The 23,233-nt window shown below is 34.7% G+C and overlaps 4 protein-coding genes across 8 annotated transcripts; 3 read left to right on the top strand and 1 right to left on the bottom strand.

Moving 5' to 3' along the window:
• Positions 1-1,532: 1,532 nt before the first annotated feature.
• On the top strand, positions 1,533-2,070 carry LOC113873614. The gene has a single exon (XM_027511816.1). The coding sequence runs from the start codon at positions 1,609-1,611 to the stop codon at positions 2,044-2,046; it is 438 nt and encodes a 145-aa protein (XP_027367617.1). The 5' UTR covers positions 1,533-1,608; the 3' UTR covers positions 2,047-2,070.
• Positions 2,071-4,678: 2,608 nt separating this feature from the next.
• Positions 4,679-6,327, top strand: LOC113871146 (late embryogenesis abundant protein D-34-like). 3 transcript variants are annotated; one of them, XM_027507980.1, is made up of 4 exons: positions 4,679-4,805; positions 4,895-5,525; positions 5,740-5,894; positions 6,029-6,213. In XM_027507980.1, the coding sequence occupies exons 2-4, from the start codon at positions 4,926-4,928 to the stop codon at positions 6,063-6,065; spliced, it is 792 nt and encodes a 263-aa protein (XP_027363781.1). In that variant the 5' UTR covers positions 4,679-4,805; positions 4,895-4,925; the 3' UTR covers positions 6,066-6,213. The 3 variants fall into 3 exon arrangements, with proteins under 3 accessions (XP_027363781.1, XP_027363782.1, XP_027363780.1); XM_027507981.1 differs by having other exon boundaries at positions 4,708-5,525; positions 6,046-6,327; XM_027507979.1 differs by having other exon boundaries at positions 4,708-5,525.
• Positions 6,328-11,202: 4,875 nt separating this feature from the next.
• Positions 11,203-11,886, top strand: LOC113871147 (transcription repressor OFP12-like). The gene has a single exon (XM_027507982.1). The coding sequence runs from the start codon at positions 11,203-11,205 to the stop codon at positions 11,884-11,886; it is 684 nt and encodes a 227-aa protein (XP_027363783.1).
• A 2,074-nt stretch (positions 11,887-13,960) lies between these two features.
• LOC113871145 lies at positions 13,961-22,954 on the bottom strand. Of its 3 annotated transcripts, XM_027507978.1 has the most exons (10): positions 22,721-22,865; positions 22,553-22,619; positions 20,534-22,475; positions 19,732-19,873; positions 19,545-19,627; positions 19,096-19,331; positions 17,562-17,648; positions 16,713-16,812; positions 15,977-16,190; positions 13,961-15,851 (listed from the first exon to the last, which is right to left on the bottom strand). In XM_027507978.1, exons 3-10 carry the CDS (start codon positions 22,460-22,462, stop codon positions 14,584-14,586), a joined length of 4,059 nt encoding a protein of 1,352 aa, XP_027363779.1. In that variant the 5' UTR covers positions 22,463-22,475; positions 22,553-22,619; positions 22,721-22,865; the 3' UTR covers positions 13,961-14,583. The 3 variants fall into 3 exon arrangements, with proteins under 3 accessions (XP_027363779.1, XP_027363778.1, XP_027363777.1); XM_027507977.1 differs by having other exon boundaries at positions 20,534-22,617; XM_027507976.1 differs by having other exon boundaries at positions 20,534-22,954.
• Positions 22,955-23,233: the final 279 nt, after the last annotated feature.

The raw sequence follows: 23,233 nt of genomic DNA, 5'->3' as shown, positions 1-23,233 counted from the left end.
TTTTCTTTGTCTATGACTTACCCTTTTTTTTTTTGCAGTGTTTTTCGGCTTTTGGTCTGGATGACTTACCTTTTCCAACAGTGTTCCAATAGTGAACTTACTTTGGTTATCTTTTCTTTTTGTCAGACTTTGGTTATATGTATGGTTTTGGTCAATTACTTTGCTTGTTGTTTTGGTCAAAATTCCTCTGATTATCTAATATCCATCGTTAGCATAAAAACAGTCCATTATCTTTCCCATTCCATTAATGGACATAGCGTAAGATCACTTTAGTTATGATTGTTGACCAAAAAACTCTGGTTATAATAATGAAGGCCCAAAAGAATATAGGTTCGCGTAGCATTGCAAAATTTGTTTAAATATAATTGGCTGGCCCAACATATCCTTGGGCCTTTGGCCCAGTATGTACAAAATTTCAGCTCTCAAACTAAAAAAATAGCTCCTTCGTCCTATGCGTGTCTTTGACAAAGTAAACAAGGCTTGACCAAAGAAAGTAAATAAGTTACCCAAGTATAAAAAATTAATGGCAAAAAAATGTATAAAAATTTTCTCGATTAAATTAAAACTATGTGGTGAAGGAACTTATTTCAATTACTCATAATAAATTTTAAATATTATTTTATTTCTTCTTCTAAATATTTAACATATTTGTTTTTATATATATTCAAACTTAAAATTGCAGATTAAGTTGAAATAACTATTTATCTCAACGGTACATGACATTGAAGCATATAGGTTCTTCTTTTTCATTATATTAAAATAATCTTTAATGCTGCAACTGTTGCTTATTTTATGCTCACATTTGACAAAAATGTTGCCCATATAAGCAACCGACTCTCGACGATTTGGCACTGGTTATTCAGGCAAACATTACTTTTCAGGGGAAAAAGGATTAAGCAAACCTGCTATTTATGCTCTAATAAAACTTGAGCTTCTGATGTTCGGTCATATCGTGTACCGCACTGCTCAGTCCTAAACTCAAACTAAACAGCATAAAAAATTTGCCAAATGCAGAAATTCAATATGAATATCATCTAAAAGTATGGTTGGGCTCGGGTATTGGTTTGAATGGTTAAGATCCCCACACTGAAAGTGGAGTCTGACTATTCGATTTCGATGGGTATCTTTCTATCTTGTGCCAAAGAATAATAATAATAATAATAATAATAAAAGTATCCTAATTTGCAAGCTGCGTGGACACAGATTCGTGAATTTGTACAAACCACTTAATCAAACAATATAATAATAGACATGATGATAAACAAAACGATTACGAATGCTTCATATCATTTCGATTTCAATTTCTGAACGGATTCTATTCCTTTCGTTTGGCCTAAAACCTTTTCAGGATTCCTGCGGACAAAGAAAGCAAAAGTAGTCAATTCAATATACAAATACAATGCCCTTGATCATTGAGCATCTTCTTCGAGGGTAGTTTCGTCCAACCAAATTTACTTAGGTCCCCTATATATACCCCATGGACTTTATAAAACATATTTCCATCAATGACAAAATCACACCCATCTTCTAATTGGTCATCCAAACGAGCACTTAACTTCGACTTGAAAAAGGGTCAATATAGGAGTTAGTTAAGGTGCGCGCAAGGCCATGTTTTCCAAAAAGGTCAACCTCTTCATAAAGAAACGTTCCCAACACGGCGTCGTTTCGTCGACCCCATGCTCAAACTCCAAGAAGCTTTACAAACTGCCCCACGTGTTCGCCAAAATGCTGGAACTCCCTTTCTCCTCAGACGCCGACGTCTTGATCGAGGAAACGGCGCAGTTTTTTCGGTTCGTGGCGTCGTTCAACATGTTGAACGCAAACGCCGGTGGTGTGCGTGCGCACGTGATCGAGATTCTCCCAGGGATAACCAAAATCGTGATCAAGAGAATGGACGGCGGTGATGTCACAGTGGCGGGGAAGCAGCAGCATCGCCTTGACCTGTGGCGGTTCAGGCTTCCGGCGTGGACTCAGCCGGAGATGGTGACCGCCGTGTGCATCGGCGGGAAGCTGGTGGTGACGGTGCCTAAGAGCAGAGGGAACTGATTCTCTTAGCATGGAATATATGAGAGGCGTGTACTTTGCAAAGTAGTATTTGTATATAACCATATATCGCATTATCATGTATGTGGGCCTCTTTTCATCTTAATTTTTCTCTAATAAAACAATTATTCCATGCCACGTGGCTTCTTTATTTGCCTGTGGCTTGTGGGTTAATTTTAAACTTGTTTTCTTTGTTCTTTTATTTATACTCAGCTTAATTTTGGGTTTAATTAGAGGATGCAATTATTGGTTTATCATTTATATGATATGTGTTTCAAATATATATAATATACACAAAATTTTAAAATGAGTGGTACTTAGCACGAGGTTGTTGCACGTCACTTAATAATTTTGTTTTATTAAATTAGTGTAAAATGAGTGGTGAGCAGAGAGTACCAAAAATGGAAAAAGAAAAAAAATGAATAATATATGTGATTAATGATGTGACAGGAAAAGAAAAAGGGATAGAATAAAAAGAGAGATAAGGAATAAATAAAAGAATAAAAAAATGCTAATAAAAAACTTTTTTTATACTTGATTATTAATTAAAATTGTGTGATTATCATTTTTTTTAATTTAATAATTTTATTGTATTTGAATAATTTTTAATTAATAATTAAGAATGTAATACAGATAATATGTTAGAAAGTATATATGATCCTAATATACATGCTCTAAATAATGTGTAAAAATACAGTAGTTATTTTAATTTTTAGATCCTAAAATAATGTTAATGTTTCTTATATAATATCCTTTATTAAAAAAATTATTTAATTTTTTTTTTATTTTTTCTCTACTAAATTTAAACATCTAACTATTTTCTTTTTTCTTTAGCATAGTTCAGTTCACACAAATACTTTTCTCATAACAATTTTTGCAATTTGCATAAAGATATGGAAAAAGAAAAAGAGAAAGTAAGGAATAAGACCAGTGCTGTAACGTGAATATATCATAGATACAAATTAAGAAAAAATAATAATATTACCTTCTTTTTTTAGCACCTAAGTGATATGAAAAATAAAGAATTGTAGTGGTGCATATTATTTTCTCTTATATTATTTTCTCTTATATTATTTTTTAAAATTAGTTCGCACACTTATCAAAATACTCTGTATGAGAAGTAAAAAATAATAATAATTACCTTATAACGGAATAATCTTATATGGACAAACAAGTTGAATATATATATATCTTACTGCATCGAATTCAAGTTAAAGAGTAGAGGCAATCGTTTGATGAGACTTCTAGTTTAATCCCTAAATAAACTGTAACATAAAATGCAGCATTTGTACTTTTGAGTAGTAAGAAATATGAACTCGAAATTAGCCCTTTTAATTGAGGGTGATGATCGGACAAAATACTCTTGAAATATTAACTTTGGACTATGACCCGCATATTATTATTATTATTATTATTATCCGCATAGAGGTCATAATTCATTTTAATTGCCATCAACTATTGTATAACTAAAATGAATGAAATGATACATATAACTAAAGTAAATATTTATAACATAATTTTTTGCTTTGAAAACTTTACACCTTTGTAATATTGTTACCTATTATCTTAATTGAACGCTGAGATTTGGAAGAACATTTTTAGTAAATACTTCAAATGTGTTACTTTCAGAATAACAAATTAATCCTATATTATTTTAAAAAAATAAAATTTACTTCCAAAAACATACCTTTAAGAATATTTATTATTGACATGACCCCCCCTTTTTTTTCATATACTATTCTTTTTAGCACATAGAATCGAACCTCAATTATGTGCCACAAAAATTGCGATGATATGGTTTTCTAGGCGCATAGGATAATAGGCTTCCATGTGAGAGCACATTGTAAAAGTTGTGGGCGAGCCCCACCTATCCTTCAAATTTATATTGAACACTTCTGGCTTCAATTTTTATGGAGTAAATGGAAACTCAAGGTGATCAAGTTACGTTTCCCCCTTTTCTTCTTTTGCACAATATTCCATTATGCATAATACGTAATTATAATAAAACACAGGAGAAAATCTCCCAAAATGCTGTAACGTCAAATCCATTTGATATTTATTCCCCCCGTTAATCAGTTATGTTTTTTCAATTCCTATTCCTATTTTTCTTTTTTGGTAAATTGTTGCTATTTTGAACTGAACTAGTACCCAGTGTCACCAACAATGTATAAAAGGCTTAACGAGCCTATTGTTCATTCTAGTGAAGCTTTAGCCCTTTAAGTGCAAATTCATTCATGTCTCCATTTCCCTGATATCTTTCCCTATAGAACTATTCGTATTTAAATATTGGACATTCGATTAATTATATATTATATGTATATTTATTACTTGTGTGGTTGAGAGCATGTTGAACTACAGAAAAAAATTCAGTCCCTACATATGGTTTACATTTAATAGGTATTTTTTTCATTTTAAAAATTACACATTTTACCTTTAACACTTGTTGTTTTTATATAATTAAAAAGAGATAATTTTAAAGTACTTTTATATATGTTTTTAAGATAATAATAAGAATAAAACTGGTGATTTAGAACATATTGGGACCTGTTCAGATGGTGCAACAGAGGGAAGGGTGACCCGCTTTGGTTATACACTGTTGACAGCACTCGGTGGAGGTGCAGAGAAGCAAAGGAGGTGCAATGTATATGAGTTGCGTAGCTCTATTCTTGAAACCACACTGGATTACCATGTGTCATGCTTCATGCTCCTCCAACGCCACCTGTAACTCAAATACACTGAATCATCGTTTCACGCTGACAAGTGTATAGTCATTTCTTCTCTTCAATTCCCCTACTGTGACTATATATCATCTTAATCTCACACCACAGTTATATATATTCCAACTTATAAGGACCCAAATTTGAACTAATTAAACCAAAATCATGAGCCAGCAACAGCCCCAGAGACCTCAAGACCCCATCAAATACGGCGACGTTTTCAACGTCTCCGGTGAACTCGCGTCCAAACCCATCGCACCCAGAGACGCAGCTCTTATGCAGGCCACGGAGAACCAAGCGTTCGGACAAACCCAAAAGGGAGGCCCTGCCGCCGTCATGCAATCTGCCGCCACCGTCAACACCAGCGCCGGCCTCGTTGGCCGCCGAGACATCTCCGACGTTGCCAGAGACCAAGGCGTCAGCATCTCCGAAACCAAAGTGGGTGGCAACCGTGTCATCACGGAGTCCGTGGGAACACAAGTTGTGGGACAGTTCGTTGAACCCCAAGTTCCCATGAATTCCCCTGGAATGGCTCTGCAGCCAGATGCCATAACCATTGGCGAGGCACTTGAAGCGTCCGCGTGCAGCGGAGCCGGTGATAAGGCGGTGGATCAAAGCGACGCCGCTGCGATACAAGCCGCTGAAATGAGAGCCACCGGAAAGAACGAGACTGAGCCGGCTGGCTTGGGCGCCACGGCTCAGTCAGCTGCCACTCGGAACACTCGCGATCTCGCTCACAAGACAACATTGTCTGATGTTTTAGTGGTAACTTGTCACCCTCACAAATTACACATTCATGTTATTAGAAATAGAGAATCTAACTCATATAAATTAATTAAAAAATCATTTTAACAATACATATTAGTTTTAACCTTTGAAAAATTGTACATTTAAAAATTAAAAAAACTATAATATTCTATAACATCCATATAGAGAATTACATTCATATGCATGCATATGTGTGTGGGTGTGAATGCAGGATGCGAGGGAGAAGTTGCCAATGGACAAGGTGGTAACACGAGAAGATGCAGAGGGAGTGATCGGTGCAGAGCTTAGGAATAAATTAGACATGAGAACCACCCCTTGTGGGGTCGCTGAATCGATGGCTGCTGCTGCCACTCTTAATCAAAACAGGTACTTACACTATTTTTCAATTTTACCTAGATCAATTGTTTTCATCTCTTTTTTTTTTTCAAGTCTCTTTTGATTTCGACCAAAACAAAGTGTTGTATTTGTTATATATAAATACATCTTAACTTGGCAATAAGTTTATGGTTTCCTGCAGGAGAAGGGAGTGATACGTGAAAAGTTGCCAGTTCCCAGTTGGTGGGTGGGGAGCATCCATGGCGATACCACACATACCGTAGTTTAAACAAATAAATCAAGTCTGTTTGACCTGTAGGAATACACTAGTCTTAGTCCCACCATTTTTTTTCCCTCTTTGTTCTTCCAAGGTTTTTTATGTTAATTATGCTCTCTTTTTTCCCAGTGTATAACGTTTCCTTTTGTGGGTTAAGGGTTAAAAACTATTTTTGTCAGTTAAATAAACTTGTTTTAAATATTAAATTTATATATAATATGATTGGTTTACATTTATACCATTAAAAAATAATTAAGTAAACATGCCCTTAAAGTATGGTTTAGAGGTGGATTGGACCTGGCTATTTCCATTCCTAGAAGTGATGGACGTATAAGCCCATGGCCATGTTAAAGCGAGACCCAATTTAGACCCAAAAAAAGAAAATTCTTGACAAAAAGTCATTTGTTCACTTCATAAATTTAATTCGAATCATTAAAAAGATTCACACTGAATTTAATACATAAAAAATTATGTATAATATTTTTATGTTTTATTCATCTTCTATAATTTTTTGTATACATGTATATTAAAAATACATTGTCAAATGCAAAAATATATTGTTAAGGGTACATTCGGGGGTTCAAATAATATTTTTCTTTCCAAAATCCAGAGTCCAAAGCCTAGCTAATTCAGACCCACATTCACAGTGACACTATACTCCATCGATTTTCTTTAATTTCTTCTTAGTCTAACACCATAAAAATAATTTTCTTTATTAAAAATTATATCTATTGCTTTGGAAATATAAAAGTTATTAAATACTTGCACGTGTTTAAGATGTCTAATATGATGTATTCAATATTTTTAATTAATGTTCATTAAATATTCGTTGGCAAGTTGATTTTTTTTATTATTATATTATTATTTAGGCTAATCATGTAAAATATTTAAGAATTAGGTGAAAGATAATAAATCAACGCTATCTTTAATTTTTATATATAAAAAGACAAAGAATAAAAAATTCCTTTAAATGTTAGAAAAATAAAATAAAAAAAGGATACATACGATTGTATTTACTTTTCTTAACATATATTATCGATATTTAAATATCGAAATGGATGTTTTATTATTTTGAGTATGATTATTATCTGTAATAAAGTTTTCTTTCTGAATTTTAAGCGTAGTCATGTAACTCTCGATCTCTGTCCCTTGTAATACATATTATCTTAACTGATTTCCCAATCATGATTATTTATTTAATTTAATAAAAAATACTTTTTTTATTTGATGAACTAGTTGAGTTGAGTCAAAGTAATTGGATTTATTAAAACTAATTCATTTAGTGCTAAATAGTTCATTCATCTGCTCACCAAAACCAAAACAAAAAACAAAAAGTGCATATCTTATGTCCTAAAGGCTTTAATGCATGTCAGTGAGAGACAGATGATGAACCCACATATAGCAAGCTATTGCTATCCAATGCACTTCACAGGATATGACACTGACAGACCCACGTTGAGTATGGTCTAGGTGGGACACCATATAAACATAGAAATTCAATTGAAATCAAACTAATTTAAAAAGAGAAATACAATTTTTAATTAGAAAAACCATATTAAACAAAGTCATAATGACTTAATCCATGCAGAGACACCCTGGGTCTTTCATAATGTCGTTCGGCAGAAATGATGATATCTTCCAGCATCTTGAATTATTTTTCCAAATCCCAGTGATGATTAATAATTTGTTTCTAAAGCCAATGATACGATAGTTATAGCACGGAGCAAGTACATGCATGTTGGATGTTGAGTTGTTGAAGCTATGCAAATCATGGTTACAAAACTAATTAATGTTTCTTCACCAGTTGGAAAGTGTCGGTTTCGTTCCAATTAATATAATATGTATGGAGAGTAGAGCACTGATTGGTGCAGAACTGAGTTGGCAAGTGGTCTAACCAAATTAAGTTCGCAATTTTATTTGCTACAGCTCATTCTTAGTATATATCTATGTATGATCTGATCGATGCTATCACATTAATTTGCGATTCACTTAGCACTTCATCACCTGCGGCATGCTTACCATCTGACTAAGACTGCCGAAGACCCTTGTCTCTCCTACACCTAAACACATACACAGGTCTAATGGTAAGAGATAATATTTCTTACTTACATAAATCGCATAATTTGAACTTAATTAGTCTTTTGTAAAACATTTTATAAAGATTAAGTTTAAATTATATAACTTTTTGGGAACGAAACACTTAATTAAGTATAATTTATTATAATAGTAATATTATTTGTTTTTTATTGTAATTTTTAATACATTAGTTTTTATTATTTATGAAATTTGATACATGTCACACTAAATACTTGATTCATTCTTTAATTAGGATGATTTAAGTGATGAGTTGATCTAAAAATAAAGAATGTGTTAAAAACATATTAATAATGTAAAATATGATGACATTGTTTATCAATTCTCATACCATATGGCCTAAGTAAACTCTGCTCAGAACCCACACATAAGAAACTAGCAAGCAATGGGGTAACCTTTGGTGAGGGAATGGCATCGCACGTGCTTAATTACGTTGTTGTTAGACATTGAAGTACGCTCATGAGGACATACAACTCGTTCTGGCTGTTGGCGATGCATGTGGAAGGGAGCCATTGCGAAGTTAAATAAATGAAATATGAAAAGAAAAATAATTTTTTTAATGCAATGTATTGAAAAGCATGGGAAACTCATGATTTGTTGGACATATGTGCAGTAAACTAAGTATTCAAATTCAAATATATGCCGTTTATCGACCGATCAGCTTGATGTTATAACACTCCTTAAGGGAAGATTTGAATTTATCTTTTTTCATATTCCCAATTTCTTGAAAACACCATTGCACCAATAATTTCTATAAGAAGAAAATGATTTCCGGAAGATTGATCTTGTTCCAATCAAACACTGAAACTGAAGCAAAATATTTCGTCTATTGACTGAATTCTAAGCAAAATATACCCCCCACCATGTGATTCTGGGAAACCCGTCATAGTTGTAAGGTTAGTTGGGCCATCCTTATAGCTTCCACACCACACCATGGACTCTACACTTAAAGGCTAAAACCTCGGGGGGTGAGAGAAATTTGGGGATCAAAATTATGCATTTTTTCTCAATTCAGAATTATTTTTTCATGTGTATATATACATTTTGTTACATATTTATTTTGTTATACGTACATGGGAGAGCGTTTTGTTGGTCTATTGTCTGTTAGAAGCCAATATGCCAAGCTGAAGAGCGTTTTGTTGGGCTATTTTTTATATATCTTCCTTGAATTGTTGACTGATCATAGATGCTCCAAAGGAACAAGACATTAGTGTTAGAAGTTAGCTTCTTGGCATTTTCTTTTCCTCGTTATTAAGCAGTAAACATTGTTTTCTTCAGTGGGTTCTGCAGCTCTGCTGCTTCCAGTTCAGTGAACAGTGCACGTACATGAATAATAATGGAGTATTAAGGTAGGGACCAGTGTTATCTGATACGTATATTGCAGAGCTGGCTTAGCACTATGATTGTCATAGGAACATGACAAATCAAATGATAATTAACTAATTTGCAACCATGCATGCAGCGTTCCATTTTTTAAAAAAATATTTTCAGTTTTATATTTTTATAAGATTTAAATTTTTTTAAATTTTTTATTTAGTTTTAAGTTTTTCTAAAGTTAGTATCTTTTTTATCTTTCTTATTCACGTAGGACAACAAAAAAATTAATATATGACATACTTAAAGATCAAAATTAAAATTTCACAAAAACATAAAAATAAAAAGTATATTTAAAAGTTTTCTTTTTCATAGATATTTGTAAATGATTATATATTGTTTAATAATGAGTAAATTTATTAAACTTGAATCCTTTTAAAAAGTTGAATAAGTTTATAGATGAAGTTATATATTTTTAATAATTCTGAAAGTAAAATTATATTTCAATTGCTGAAATTTATATAGAATACCTAAAAAAAATGTCGAGTTCTTTTCTTATAAATAGTAAATTTCTGTAAAATATTTATTTATATATAAAAATAGCATTCGTGCAGAACATTCCCAAATAAAAGTAACTGAAAATAAAGGATGATAAATTCTGATACGTAACTCTATATCTTTATTTTTTACCATGTATCTCTGTACTTTTTTGTTGTATGTTGAAAAGTTGAAAATGACCATCCAAAATTGGGATTTTATTAGCTCAAACCGTCTTCAATCCAGCAGGTTAAATCAAACTTGCTTATGATTTCAGCTACGTTATTAGGAATGTAACTAAGTGATTAAATTTATATATGCAGGACTAAGAATCAGGATGAGAAGTGGGACCGAAATGAGACGAGTCTTCATTGTGGTATCTTGCATGAATAATGAAATGATAGCCGTCTGATACATCACTTTCCTGTGTGTTGATTTTATATTAGATCTGTGCATGAAATGGACCAACCATGAGGGTTCCAGTCCATTATAATATTGTCTTATACTATTTGGAATCCTTCTTTCTTTTACTGATTTTATCTTCGCATGGCTATTTACTATTCTGTTTGTAAATCGGGATAAACAATACCACTCGATGGCTTATTATTGGTTTGTGCTTTGCTTTTGTCTGATACCTCTTTGTCCTTCCCCATGTGCACCTTGCTTTCACCTCAAACTAAGGTATACTGAAAAACCCAAATGGCTTAGGCGTTTGGCTATACTAGTCCTTTACGCGCTCATGTGACCAAAAACAAAATAACAAATAAAGAACTTCAAGTTCAATATGATATACTTTTTTGATGAAAAAATGCGTCACAAATACATGCAACATGTGGTTCAGTTGGTGTAGGTGTAGTTCCCAATTACGTACCCATGTTTACAGATGACAAAAGATTCTTGGAGCGTGTAACTACGCTCCTTAGACAAAAAGTGAAGAAATTGTCGACAGTTCCAACACATGCAATACAAACAATGTACTATATAGTTTCTTCTTTTACCATATTTTCTCTTCTATCTTGGTACCTCACACACACCTACTCCTATATAATATGTACATAATCATAAAGCAAAGAGCTTAATTCTCGGCATCTTCATTTTCCTCCACTCTTTGCATTTTCATTTTGCAAACAGATTAATATGCCAAACACAAGAAATCTGAAGCACCTCAACCTCAACTTGTGTTGCTCAAATTCCACTCCTCCAGAATCAGAATCTCCTCCTATGAGCCCTATTGGAATTGCCACTTCCTCATCCCATCACAATATTCATCGCAACACTAAGTTTCCAACGCCTTCAATTATGATCAAGAACTTCAACTCTCTCTATGACCCTACCTTAACCTCTTACCACTCTTTCTCTTCCTCTTTCTTCTCTTCAGCTACCACCACCACCTTTGAACCCGAACCAGAATCCGAACCCGAACCAGCGGATTTCGCCACCGCCTTTGCCTCTCAACGCTTCTTCTTCGCCTCCCCTGGCCGTTCCAACTCACTCATTGAATACACGGACACTCAACACTTACCACCCTCATCATCGTTGAGAGAAGATGGTGAGAAGAAGAATGAGAATAAGAAGAAGGAAAAGAAAGTGTTGTTTAACGGTAGCGTGGCGGTGCCAACGTACTCGCCGGATCCTTATGTAGATTTCCGAAGGTCGATGCAAGAGATGGTGGAAGCGCGTCCTGAGTTAATGGATGTGAAGTCGAATTGGAACATCTTGCATGAGCTTCTTCTATGCTATCTTGCGCTCAACCCAAAGAGCACCCACAAGTTCATTATTGGTGCTTTTGCTGATCTTCTTGTTAGCCTCATGTCTTTCTAGTTTGGATTTTTGAGTTGAGGAATGTAAATTGAAAGAATGAAACATGTAATGTGGGTGCCAGTTAATGATATATTGTTTCATTAATTAATCTGCTTTTTCATTACTCTCATTCATTTTTTTCTTCATTTGGTTAGTAGTACGTAGTGACATATTTGGTTTCTTTTGGCCTTAGTTCCGTTTTCTTTTTCTTTTTGTTGTATATAATATAATTCTTTTGTTTTGGGGAGAGGGCACCCTGCCCAATCCACGGACTTTATCACACTAATTGATTATAGGAAAATATGATACCTATCTATTAAATGGGTGTGTAATGAGAGGCTAGAAGAGAGATGTAAAGAAAAAAAAATGTGATCAAGATAAAAATGAAAAAAAGAAAAAGAAAAATGTAAACATACAAGTATAAGAATTCTTGATTTTATTAACATGGTCATTTGGAAAGGTGAAAATAATTTTAGAATATCTAGTCAATAAGGATTAGTGAAAGCCTTTATATTCATGATATATATGACTTGGAGTATGTGTCAAGCAACTCTAAAGAAACATGGAATTCCTAGACTTTTCTGTCATAGGTAACATGCCGTATTGTTAGGATTTCATTTAATTTTGCACTTGAGAAATTAAACCGATAGTGGTTGAAGATGGTGCTACAGACAACCTTACTTCAAGAACATTAATAAGCATAATTAACTAGAAGATGGAGTGCACAAGTTAACTAGGCAAATACATTTAGCTAGCTAGCATAATTTTATATCATGCATCCCAATCCCGCGGGTAAGCTTCATCAAGGATGTATGCAGAACAGTGGAAAGAAATGAAATGAAATGAAATTCAGATGGATCATAAAAGATTCTCTCTATGGCTATGGTCCCTTCATAGATCTTAACTCATACCCGTTGCAATTAACTTGTCAAATTTGGCCACGGTTATGTGTGCGCGCGTGTAACATTGATGATAAGTTAATTATAATATAATATTGATTGGCTTTGATATATCAATTACTGTTGTTGACTTGTTGGGAAGTGAAAATGGTGACAAGTCCATATCAATAAACAACTACAACTCGTCACTTAATCGGTGTTTGATTGCGCAGAATCGATGCATCCAGACAATGAGTGGCTCAGAAAGGGCCAAATGCAAATCAGTAAAATAAGAATCGGCAAACAGACAGAATCAGGGAATCCCAATTTGGTGCCCCCTTTCCATCTTTTTAATTTATGGATTCTTTATTTTTTAAATGAGATGACTAGGGATAAACCATGCCGAAGATTCACACAGTTTTTTTTTCCTTTGCTTTTATTTATTTAAATATTGCTCGAGTTGAGCTGGGTGCCAAGAAATCACTATAGATGCTATTGTATAACCTTTTCTATTCAATTTAATCCTCCAGTTTTTTTTCATGTCAACATTTTCCTTTAATCTTAGTCGGTTTCCTAAATTAATATAATTTTCCATTTATATTAAGTTAGGAAACCGACTAAACGATGTTTTACACTAGAATCCTTCTTCGTACTTTACCATTAAACTGTCATTCAAAACTCCTAAACAATTACCAAAAGCCTCCATAGCTACCCATCATAATCTGTCCTTATCTAGTCACTCTAATCCTATTTTTGTTCTCCATTTTGGACATCTAAGGACTATTGTAAAGTCATCATCGTTAATTAAATCCTGTATCTCTATTTTTATTATCATTAACTCATTTTCACATTAAACATCTATACATAATTTAAATCAACAAAAAATTAAAGACAATAAAATTAGAGAATAATATGAGGATGAAAAATAAATTAAATAATTTTTTATAGGATAATGTTAGCATGAAAAAATGAACTCGGTTCTATCTGCTTAATTGGTTGTGTCAAGTTTCTATTGTTTAATGTCAATTTTTGGATGTCTCATAAGTATCTTTTTCTTCATCACTTCCCCAATTCAATTATTGTTTAGTTGATTTTCAACTGAGAGAATCACTTTTAATACAAGCCCCCAATCACTAGCTATATTGCACTCTGCTTTTACATTACCCCCGCTGCCCTATACGTTATGGCAACTAACAGACATATAAGATAGTAACAACTGAATTATATTTCTTTTTAGTAACTTAAAGAATATCCACAAATTTGTTAAACATACGAGGTGTAATAAAGAGTTGGAAAAAGACTGCTTGGTGAAGAAATATCGAACCTCCAGCAGTATTACACGCATCTGAACTTTGCACAGCTAAATGAACCACAAGCTAATTGGCTACCCAAGATGCTCATTTAATTGTGCCAATCTCTGCTAACTATAAACAAGTTAATAAAGGGGAAATCGATTTTATGCGGAATTTTTGTATGAACTGAAACGCCTTAAAGGAAGCGAAAAGGCTTGAATTATGACAAAGACCATGGGGGTGTACCAAAATACATGACCCTCATGGTATTCGTCCCCATGGCCTTGACAACACCCCCCCCCTCTTCCCCCTCTCCTACGCCCTCCAAAAATTGAAGCTGAAGTCCGGACATTTTAGTCCAAAGGTAAAATCCCCCTACTAACAACCACCTTTTTCAAAATACATGCTACACATACAATCTCGACCATCCTTAAGTACAAGAACAAGGGCTTTTCTGTAACCCCTCCCAGATTGCATTGCTAGATTCCCTTTGTCAGTGAATAACCCCAACAGATAACCTACTTACAACTACAAATGGAACAAATAAGTCAACTGGCTTGGTTGGACAAAACTATCCCCTCAGCATTACCACATGAAGTACTGCCAGCAGATGGCCAGTGAAGGGCCGCACTAGAAGCAGTGTTTGAACTCCACAAGGATGGAGCATTGCTCCGTGCAGTTTGATCAACCTGCAGATCAGCCTTAGCTAGCTCTGAAGACCCGTTCATCCGAGACATAATATTGGGAACTATCTCTGTATCAGCAGGAAGGAAATTGGCCTCGGCTTTACTCCTCTCATTGACACCATCTACATTCTTCTCACAAATACCTGAATATACCGATATGGAATGGCAATCTCCAGGATTTACGTTTGACTGTGGGTTGTGTAATTTGGCAGAACATAATTTCACTCCATCAGGATTTGTCAAACAAGTAACTCCAGAATTTTTGTTTTCACAACTAACAGGACAATCTTTGGATGGGGGAACTGCTTCACCAGAGGCACAATCACCCTTGGGTCTAGAATGACGACCACAAACATCGACAGATTCATCATGTACTTTTGATCCTATAAAGTTTGGTTGAACACAATCAATCTTGTTAGTCAGTCCACAACTGTCAGAAATACTATATGAATGCTGGTTAATACAGTCAGCAGAATCTTTTGAGTTCCTAGTACTAAACACAGTTTGTGAGTCAAGAGGAATGCTTTCAGCACCACAAGGTGCAGAGTTTTCAGCACTGTTGTTATTTGAGATAACCTCAAATGCTACTTTGACCTGATTCGTAAAGTTTTCAGTAACCTTCAGTGAAACGGTAACACGATGTCCTTCTTCAGTAGCTTCAGTGCTAATACAAGACACATTGAGACACGGTCTTCCGTCAGAAGGAACACAACAATTGTTCAGTTGGCTATCCAAATCTATAGGCTTCTCATCATGGTTCACCATGATGCAATCACAACTTGTATTCTTGTATGCAGTTATATCTTTAGTTTGGCAACACGTATCAGTCACATAATCACAGGTAATTTCAGTACTGTTGAGTTCCATCACCAAATTATCTTGAACAGGCAGACATACAACTTGACGTGTGTCATCTTTCACAGATTTCCTAAGATCTGAAGTGTTGCTAACAATGCCAGGTACATTATTTAATGAACCTTCAGGAAGATGAAAACCAGGTTCAGTAGATATGGTTTCATCATTTATCTGGCATGCACTAGAGGGAGCAATCTTAGTAAAGTTGATCAAATCAGATGCAGATGAACCCGCTCCATCACAATTATGTGCTATTTGATTCTTAAGATTGGAAACTGCAACAAAATGAACTGTGCAAAAATCAAGTTTAAATTTTCAGAGAAAAAGAATAGCAAGGATGTCTGTCTCCAGGCATACACAACCATATAAAAGGACATGCCAAGTGTCTAGGAAAAGTTACCCTCTGTGGGAATCAGATTTTCACCATCAAATTTATGTTCTGATATCTTCTTCTGTAACATATCTACATGAGGGAATACCAATAGATTCATTTTATTTACTATTTGCTTGCTAGTCAATTCAAGTGGCTGAAACCCAAAAACAGAAGTCCAAGTTTCTCTCAGTTCTGAGATAGCTGGTATGACCAATAACTCAACATTTAAAGACTTGAGTGCCTGGTACCAGAAAGAGAAAGAGAAGTTTCGAAGTCAGTGAAACAAAAGATCCAAGGAATCTACATGAAATGAAAAAGAAATTGAGAACAAAACGATAATCACTAACAAGACAAGTATCATCCATCAAAGTGCAACATAATCCTGTCCTATGATAAGACTAACCATACATTCTGGACCCTTAATTAAAAGATGAACTCCTATTGACTTTGCCAATTAGTTAATATGAGAAAATAAAAGTAAACTTTACTGACTAGTTAACTGTACTTTCTTTTTATGATTCAGTGCCATCTAATCACTGTTCATTGTGCATAAATATATTAAGATGAAAAAGCAAACAGATACTAAAACCTACTTTTATTTTCTCCACTTTCTAGTAAAAAAAAAAAAAAAAGCAACAGTAATATCAGCTCCGTTGTTGGTATTAGCAAATCATGTTCAATGTCCAATGTTTCTGCATCTAGCTAAAACAGTATCCCAGCCTTGAGATTTACTTTTTCAAAAGAAGTGACAACATAAATTTACCCATTCAATGGCATTTAGAAGCCGCCGGCACATTCCTTGTCGCCTATACATATAGCGTGTCCCAATAAATGGCATCTCTGCAAGTTGGTTCCCATGGATCCTATTTGATGAATTAAAGAAACATCATCAGAATTTTTAACCAGGAAGGAAGGGAGGAGGGAATTAAAGCTATGCAAATGAAATATTTTGCTATAGGACAGAAAACAGAGTCAATGGTTAAATGATATCATCACAGATGAACAAGGCAACATCACAAAACAAATCTGTCAAAATACAAAACAAGGTAAATATCCTACCAATAGGATGTTAATTAATGTCAAATTATGAAGGTTCTGCAATAGTAGTAAGTAAACCAAAATAGTTAATTGATGGCTAAGTTGCACAGATGAGTATGGGCTGCAGCCAAATTTCTAAAAGCTTGGATATGAGTAGTGGGATATATTAAATACAAATATAAAAAAAAAAATCATAACATAAATATTTTAATAATGTTCTAACTTGGACAAAAATATTTAGAGCCTGTTTGTAAAAGCTTACGTACAGCTCATATGTTTCTCGTAAGTTGTTTTCAGCTTATTTTCATAAGTTACTTGGTATAACTTATAAAAATAAGTTATTTTCAACTTATCCCAATAAATTTTTTCATTAAATTATAACACAAGTCATCATTTTAAAAAGAGTTTATTAAATAAGTGCAGTCAAATACCAAAGGAAACTAAATAATCATTTTGTTTGTCCTACAAAATATAGAATTCCATATCCAGTCTCCACTCTGCATGCACACATGCTTATTATTGACTGCTCATGAACACATCTATAAGCAAATCTAAAATTAAAGCAGACGTTCACCTGATAGATGCAGCAGATATGATCTCATCACCTCTCTCTAGAATTGCCGTAACAAATCCACTATAATCCAGACGTTTGAAGTTTGACCTGACAAAGATAATAAGCATGTTATTACTAGCATATATTAAACAAGAATAATTCCAACCCATCCTGATGCAATAGTTAATATTTAATCTATACATGAATTTACCATAATTTATTTGCTTAAATGTTAAAGCAAAAACTATGAAAATCATTTTAAAAAGAAAAAAATATAGTTATTAAACATGAGCATTGAAGAGGTCATGAATTACATAGAAATAATCTCAACAGAGACTGAATTGCTGAACATGAATCTACAAGATTTTTAATGCAATTTACTTAGTAAACTGTGGCCTATCAATTGTAGTCACTGGTCAGTGACACTAGTTTGCTGAACATTTGAAAACCCAGCTTTTGTTTTTCCGCATAGACAGATAGTATCACCATTGCACCTCAGCAATCAATTTAATCAGCAAAGATACCTGAACTACCAACTAAAAGAACTACACCTTCATGGTTATAACTTATAAGGCCACTCTTTCAAGTTGACCCCTATCAGAGAGATTGCTGATATGACCAAGAGCATTTACCACGATGCCAAAAGCTTAAGTTGTTAGCCAAGGTTCAATTTTTGACATATAACACCTTGCGTCAGAAGCAGACTGCTCCCTATTTAAGTCATTGGGCATGGGCCACTGGGTTGACCAAACTACAGGGGCAACATGTACCCTCACCAGCTCTAATACCAAATGATATGACCAAATGCACTACTAAGATACCAAAAGCTTAAGTTGTTTGCATAGGTGCAACTCTTCACATTCCCTGCATTAGACACAGGCCTTTCTTATTTAACTCATTTGGCATAGGCAACCAAGTTAAGCCCAACCAATAGAACCAATATGCACGCAACCCTATGACATATCAATTTCTCATGCTCACTTTGTACCCTAAGAAACTCTGGTACTCACAAAGAAGAAGCCCATAATTGCATATTTTACAAGCAGAAATTACCACTCGGCCACTCTAGAGTTTATTACTAAGACATAAATCTGCCATTTGATCTCAGACACTCTAGAGCAAATGCAGGATCTAGATAATGTCTTGCTGATAATGAATTTCCAGAAAAGGGAATGCATGATAGATCTCCAAGAACCCACGAATACAGCCGCGACAGAAAAACACTCTGCTATGCCAGATTTGTGGCAGCTGAAGTCCATTCTGCCATGCAACGCCACTATTGATAACTATGATTCACAGTTATTATGAATTTCCACCCAAGAACCCACAATAATTTAGTTTCACAGGAGTTGTCCAGAACTTTCATTCACAAATTATATGGTAATATCTTAATTCTTGTACTCTATTATTACAAAACTTTCAATGCTGATATAATAATGTATGTTACCCAATTACACACACATATCCAGTAAGTCATTATGCATAAATCAACCATGTGTTCCACCCAAAAGAAGTATTTAAAACAACAAAAAAGAAAGAGATCACGTGTTCTTACCCACAATTATACAGAATACTGTGGATCAGATTAACCCCACTTCTATGATCCATATATGGCATAAAGCACTCATCCATTATTGATAATGCAACAGCTAGTTTGGAATTGCATTCAACCATCTGAGGTTCTATCTGAGAAGCATCAAAGCCTACATCTGACCGCCGAATAAAAGTCCAAGAAAACCCATCTTCAATTTCATGTTTAACCCCAATGATCATTTCAAGTCTCTTGGATAACTGGAGTACAAATAACAAAACTTAGCTTGCTTACAGTGAGAGGAAAATGTCTACAAATTGAGCAGAACCATCAACCAGGAAGCAATAAATCATTAAAATTGTAGCCACTATTGCAATTCAAAATCTTAGCACAATTCAATTACTACAGAATAACCAGACATCAACCAGTACATGCAGCATCAAGATTCAAGAACATGAAAAAATAGATCACACCTCTTGACAGCTATTCCCACAACAGAAGACATCCCTGGAATCATCAGTGTTTGCACTATTTGCCTCAATACAGGACCTGTGATCTACAAGGGATAAAAATTTGCATTCATTTCAATCAGGGAAAAGCTACTCCAATTGAGAATGAGTGTCTAATTAACAAAAGGTTATATGTACACAAAGGCCATACATTTTTCCTCACATAACTGGCAGGTGAGTAATTTTGACACGGTAAGTTCATCATGGCCATCCCTATGGTTTGAACTTCCACCAACCAACCCACAAAATTTGCAACAGCAATAAATGCAGTGCCAGTCACCAGATGGGAACTTCTGCAAGCAAAATAAACAGATGCTTTATTTTTCAATACAGATATTAAGTTATACTATTTTCTGTATGTAGATATATCATGGATACATCTGAAAACTGAAGATATATATATATATAGAAAACTTGAGATAGTTATATCTGCATACAGAAAATCTTTTTGTTATATATATATATATATATATATATAACAAAAAGATTTTCTATATGCAGATATAACTATCTCAAGTTTTCTAATCATGAATATCTTACTATCAGTGGGTGATAATTAGGTGTTTGTTAGGTAGTAACCCATCTAAGCCACAAGACAAACAATCAATGCTGGATAATAACTGATGAGCAAGAAAGTATATTTTGTGCCTCCTGTCCAAACATGCGGACCCCAGATATCTTTCATGTTTTAAAAAAGAGAACATATGAGAATTAAGAAGCAAAGAGAAAAAAAACAGACACTTATGTTCAGAAAGCCCAAAAAAGTTGCACCAAGTTAACAGAAATTCAAGTCCTGTATCTGTAATAAGACAATAAATGAGAAGGGACAACTGGATAATTCATAACAATGAGTTATCTATCCTGATAAGAAATTCACAATGCAAGAGTTCAATCATGACCATTTAGACAAAAATCAATTAAAAAGTCCCTGTAACCTCGTATAAGATACATACTTTTATGTCCAAGCAACCTTGATGGAATGTTGATGGGCAACCATCACAACATATCAGATCTCCACCATCTCCACAGACACCACATGTATCATCATTTGGATCTTGACCTGCTACATCAACAAAATGAAAACCTTTTCGTTCTGATTCATCTTGCTTATTCCATGAATCTAGCAAGCATTGTAAAAGGGAAGTTCCTTCCTCTATAAATATATTTTTAAGAGGATCAGAGAGTTTGCTTCCTGCATGAACTTCAAAGTCTGAAATTGTAACAATTTTATTACAGCAGCCACAATGAATGCCATCTCCTGTGATTGTACCATCCAGTGCTGCACTGTTCCTTTTGTTTTGCATATAATGAACCTTCCCATTTTGAAGGACTGTGCCCAAATCAATCATCCAGGCAAGCAAAGTTCGTTTTCCACTGTACAGTACATATCCCTCAGTTTCGGAATCTATCTCCTCCTCAGCATTGCGAACCAGCAGAGCACATTGCTTCTTGTTTTGTGTTTTGTATCGCTTATGATCCCTCACTAGAACTGGCATCCTGTTAGCTGATGTAACATCTGTGTTGCCAAGTGACCATTTCCTTTTAATTTTCCTCGTCCCTGACTTGCCCATGTCTGCAGCAGAACCTGATTTTTGTATATTCTCTTTACTATTGACTCCATAAACTTTCTTACCACCCTTTCCCCCCCTTTTTACCAATTTACATTTACTTTTCCTTTGCTTGTTAATTACCTTTGTTAGTATTTTGAAATCCTCTTCTGGTATTGGTGTAAATTTGAAACCTGGCCTATATACCTTACCTTCACCATCACCAGCTTCATAATGCTCTCTAAGCCTATTGTAGGCCAAGGTGATTGACCAGTGTGTCCTTCCATCAAGACTAACATACACTGCATCATTGTACTCTCTGCCATTCCTGGGTCTATAGTCAACTTTCCAGCCTGCAGCTGAGAGCCGTTCCATTATTTGATCCCTCACTAACTGTTTTACTTTATTCTTTCCATTTTTCTCAGCAATAAAAGCATTCACTGGACTTGATATTGATGGTGAGGCCACCACATTGTTCTCAGTCTTCAAAACCTTACTAATTTTATTCTTCTTGACAGGAGAAAATCCTTTCTTTTCTAACTCATTCCCAGCAGATTTCCTTGAATATGTATCATCAATTGCATTCACATTAGCACCATCTCTCACAGTGAAACCTTTTCTACCTATCCGAAGGCCTGCCCTTCCTTTTCTTTTATGTGCAACCACTGTCACAAGATGGTTTTGTTGGCCAGCCTTGGGTGGTCTTCCACGCTTTCGTGGAGACTGAATAGCAAGTTGATCTTGCTCTTTCAACTCCATTTTGGGAGGCCTCCCACGCTTCCGTTTCAAATTCCTCTTGCCATTCCCTTCCTTCACCTTAACCCTTTCATTCTCATAACTGTCAGCAAAAAAATCATCAGTCTCTTCATACTCCTTCTTAACTTTTATCCTCTCAAACCCACAATGTCCTTTATTATTTCCAGAAAAGACCTCACCATTCTCTTCACTAGACAATCTTGTATCATCCACCCTCCTTGACCTCGATCGCAACACTCGACCACCAATCAACATTGCATCATTTGATCCGTGTTCCTTCTTCGCCTTCCTATCAACATCAGCAACTACAATGCTACCCCCACCATTAAAACAACTACTGCTGTCATTCTCAGCTAAGCCAACATTACCACTGGAACTCACATCCAAATCCAAGTCACATTCTACTTTTACAGCACGATCAACACCACCCTTATTCTCAATCGTTAAGTCCGGCACCTCTAAACCCTCACCACCCAAATTAAAGGCCTCATTCTTTACACCACCCCCTTCCTTGTGGACAACTCCACCACCCCCAGAAACCTTCTCCAATCGAGTCTGAGATCTCAGCCCCTCCCTCATTTCACACGGAACCCTAATTCCACAAACACCATGTAACTAGGGTAAACCAAAAGGAAAACCAATAGCATAAAACACTCATTCCATTCTAACCTGAAAAGCTACAGGTACAGTGCAGATGAAGCAAAATCCAGGTAAGGTTGCATATTCCAATAGACCTCTTAAAATCAGAGTATTGGTATCAAAACGCAAGTCGTTAAAGGGAAATCAAAGAGAAGGATCAGATCAACTCGAAACAGTAGGAAAGGCTTGTAAGCTTACCAATGTGTGATGGATTGCAGGGAATTTTAAAGGACGGTGGAGTCCATGCGACGGGTCGTTTGGTTGGGTAGCAGAAAAAGAGGCATGGCGTGGGAAGGTGGTTTTGGAATTCGAGGTTTTAGAGCGAGAAACAAACAAATAGAGAGAGACAGGCAGAGGGGTTTAGGGAGTGAGTGAGGAGACGCACAATACAAATAAACTACGGAGAGCGTGTTCACAGTTTTATTCAACGCTTTATTTTCTTTTCTTTGATTTTCACATACTTTTATGATTTTTTGAAACAATTGGCTAATCAAGGACACTGATAAAAAGGAGATATTTAATAAAGGAAAGTATTAATTAATATTTTAAAAATACACACTAAATAATGAGAAATATTTTTTTCATTAGAAGTAAATATGATAATATTTTGTAAATATTTTTTTATGCTATTATCTAATTAGTAAAAATAATTATTTTAGTTAATATTTAAACATTTAATAGTTTTGAATTATTAAGGGATGTCTATAAAAT

The sequence above is a fragment of the Abrus precatorius genome, unplaced genomic scaffold, assembly GCF_003935025.1.
Source record: "Abrus precatorius isolate BTA unplaced genomic scaffold, Abrus_2018 Scaffold7, whole genome shotgun sequence".
NCBI classification, from domain to species: domain Eukaryota; kingdom Viridiplantae; phylum Streptophyta; class Magnoliopsida; order Fabales; family Fabaceae; genus Abrus; species Abrus precatorius.
Note: the sequence above shows the minus strand (reverse complement) of the source record. Positions and strands in the feature narration are given on the sequence as shown.

What these genes read in the sequence shown, in the direction of transcription:
- LOC113871146 (XM_027507980.1), top strand. Translation starts at nt 4,926, where the DNA reads ATGAGCCAGCAACAGCCCCAGAGACCTCAAGACCCCATCAAATACGGC. An exon ending in CATTGTCTGATGTTTTAGTG is followed by an intron (nt 5,526 to 5,739) that starts GTAACTTGTCAC and finishes GTGTGAATGCAG; the next exon opens with GATGCGAGGGAGAAGTTGCC. An exon ending in GCCACTCTTAATCAAAACAG is followed by an intron (nt 5,895 to 6,028) that starts GTACTTACACTA and finishes CTTGGCAATAAG; the next exon opens with TTTATGGTTTCCTGCAGGAG.
- LOC113873614 (XM_027511816.1), top strand. Translation starts at nt 1,609, where the DNA reads ATGTTTTCCAAAAAGGTCAACCTCTTCATAAAGAAACGTTCCCAACAC.
- LOC113871145 (XM_027507976.1), bottom strand. Translation starts at nt 22,462, where the DNA reads ATGAGGGAGGGGCTGAGATCTCAGACTCGATTGGAGAAGGTTTCTGGG. An exon ending in ATATCTGCTGCATCTATCAG is followed by an intron (nt 16,813 to 17,561) that starts GTGAACGTCTGC and finishes TTCATCAAATAG; the next exon opens with GATCCATGGGAACCAACTTG. An exon ending in AAATCTGATTCCCACAGAGG is followed by an intron (nt 15,852 to 15,976) that starts GTAACTTTTCCT and finishes ATTTTGTTGCAG; the next exon opens with TTTCCAATCTTAAGAATCAA.
- LOC113871147 (XM_027507982.1), top strand. Translation starts at nt 11,203, where the DNA reads ATGCCAAACACAAGAAATCTGAAGCACCTCAACCTCAACTTGTGTTGC.